Source organism: Mya arenaria, chromosome 8 (assembly GCF_026914265.1).
Source record: "Mya arenaria isolate MELC-2E11 chromosome 8, ASM2691426v1".
NCBI classification, from domain to species: domain Eukaryota; kingdom Metazoa; phylum Mollusca; class Bivalvia; order Myida; family Myidae; genus Mya; species Mya arenaria.
Genome location: NC_069129.1, coordinates 32541125 through 32544030, shown reverse-complemented (window position 1 = coordinate 32544030; position 2906 = coordinate 32541125). Strand labels below are relative to the sequence as shown.

The 2906-nt window shown below is 34.4% G+C and overlaps 1 protein-coding gene across 1 annotated transcript; it reads right to left on the bottom strand.

Moving 5' to 3' along the window:
- Nucleotides 1–627: 627 nt before the first annotated feature.
- Nucleotides 628–1692, bottom strand: LOC128244142 (neuronal acetylcholine receptor subunit alpha-5-like). Its single transcript, XM_052962158.1, has one exon. The coding sequence runs from the start codon at nt 1690–1692 to the stop codon at nt 628–630; it is 1065 nt and encodes a 354-aa protein (XP_052818118.1).
- Between the last annotated feature and the right edge of the window lie 1214 nt (nt 1693–2906).

The following is a 2906-nucleotide window of genomic DNA, read 5'->3' as shown; positions in this document are numbered from 1 at the left end:
GTAATTGGCTTAGTCCTCGAAGAGGTGGTAACCCCTTTATATATCATTTTTATTATGCATTCAATAAAGAAAAGAACTAGACATTCAATAAAGAACTAGATATTCATTAAAATACGAGATATTTATTAAAGCACTAGATATTCAATAACGTACCAGATATCGCATTCTTGTTCATGTTTACACAAACCACAATCTATGAAAAGCGACTGAAATGAATGGCAAAGGCAAGAATCTTAAAATATAGCTTTTTATGTACACTCGATGAAATTATTACGACCTTATACTGATATATACAATTATACTTTATTTATTTAAGTATTCCAACGCTAAAAAACGTTTAAGAAAAAAACAACTGTTTTTTTCGTGATTTTATTTAAATCAAACAACACATGAAGTATATAAAGTGAAAAAAAATAGCTATACAACAAGTTTCAATTTCTTTGTGAAAACTTTCAAATGTTTGCTGCTATTATGTTATGGATTAACAAAATCATTGTGATTCCACAAAATCTAACAGTGATTTAGAATGAAATGTCAACATTCAATAATTAGGCCATCATAGATTTGACATAAGCAGATGTTTGCAAAAACATACCGTCTACACTCGATTGTATCAAATCACTAACTTTATGGTTCTTTGTACTTTGATCCAGACGCCATACATGCAGTAAAAATCAACGATCCTAAGCTTGTTAACACTGTGAAGAAAACAAAGCATATCACATCGATGGCATGACTAACTTCTTGCCAAGTGGTGCTCTCGATGCCATCGCATTCATCAATTGTATGTTTGTAACTTTCACCATCTTCCACTGATTGGCCATCTTTCGATTGTCCAGCTCCACCATTGGTACGGTGCTCTTTAGGTTGAACGAATTTGCCATTCATTACTTTATTGTTTTTAAAGAAATCGAACTTAGCAATTTTTACAAGTACTCTATAAAACTTCCCAGGTCGTTCGTCACTTTGCTTGAAGTAAATGCGCATGTTCAGAATTGTTATCAACATAATCAACAAGGAAAGAGACATTGACATATTAAGGAAAATACAAAGAAGAGACACCGGATTTGAGGTTTTGGGTAAATCGTCCGTTACGATGGTTAGGAAAACAGAGAGTGACAACATGATTGTTATAGAGTAGCCGACTCTTTCTCCCGAGTCGTTTGGCAGTAGGAAGACAAGCGTGCTGATAACGTTGAGTCCAATCATTGGTAGAAGAATTGATAACACATAAAATGATGACTGCCGTTTGATATAAAATCTAAAACGTGCTTCGCTGTAATATCCAATAGAGTCTGTAATAAACGTTTGCCGTTCCAGCGTCCACTCGGAGGATGAGAAAGTAGACATTACTACGACTCCTGGTTCGCGAATGTTTAGTAAAACCTGGCTGGGTCGATAGTCTATTGGAACAAAGCCGACATCACAAACTTGTTTGTCAAATGGCCAATTTTCCATGTTGAATGTGCATGCAGATTCCAAAACTTGGCCATTCTCCATCGTCACTATTCCATCCGAGCTGACTTTAACGTGCATGTCATCGTTCCATATGGTAACAAATTCTATCGGAGTGGAGAGAATCAACGGAGGTTTCCATACCTCACCCTGGTAATACAAAACTTCTGTGATGCCTCCGTAGTCGCTGGAATTCCATGATAATCTTTCATCTGTCCAAGTACTTAAAATAGACATCACGTATGTTACAGACCCTTTAATTCCGTCTGCAGAAAGTAGTCCGAATAGATTTAATGTCATATTTACTGTCACGGTAGATGTTTGGATGTGCAATGGTAAAACGTCTCTGTGATAGTTCGTAAGTAGAGCACTTCTGATATCAGTCATGTTTTCGTACGTCTGTCCCACGACATGGCGTTGAGAAAACGCCAGGACACTGAACCATATTATAGGAAAGAAATTCATCTTCAAATTATTATACATTCGCTTTAGAGCCTTAATGTGTTCTGTATGAAGACCACAGTAACATTTGAACTAATAAACTAAAATCTGAAATGGATTACTTGTATTAAGTTAAATGCATTAATACTACATTTACATTGAAGCTGACCAATGAAACAGTGTTCGTAATACTTGGATTTTTACTTATTAAAATGAATTAAAAGTAAGTTTCCTTAAGTGGGGTATTGATTGAAGACTGGAAGCTTTATTACCAAACCATTTACAGTATGTCTGTAACCAATAAAGAGTGTAACAACCAAACATGAATTCATGAGCTAGGTTAAATATTTACATTCCAATCAAAACACTGAATTGACATACAATGAATAAGGGTTGACGGAATAAAATCAAATATATAGATTTTATTTAGTCCGTACGAACGTCATACCGTCTAACCGTCAAAAATAGCTTGTGTCACATGTAGCCCCAGTTATGTATAAGACGAACAACTCTTAATATTGAATTATAACAATGATTCATTTTTTGTTATATTTTTGTTCATCCTCACCTAATTTGAATATGTCCATACATCTTTATTTTAATTTACTCATTATTGTATTACCTGTGTTCTCACCATGTGTTCAATCATTATATGTATATGGTTAAGAAGATGATGTACTTTGTACAAGTCTTAATAAATTATCCGTTCTGTTCTGTTCTGTTCCCAATAGTATTAGACCAACACCCATGACATTTCATATAATTATGGATCAGCAAAGGGAGTTGAACATCTGGGATTTGTTAGACACTTTGTTTATCGATAGTTATCCCTTGTGGATATTGACTGAATATATAAAGGTCATAAAAATATTGTCTCGCATTTAGCTCGCAAAGTGTTACTCATAGACAAACGAAACTTTATACGAACATTGGTTAAGCATGGACACCTATAGTACATATCTACATTAGCTTGCTACATACATTATTTCTTCATCACATGTCATTCCTAA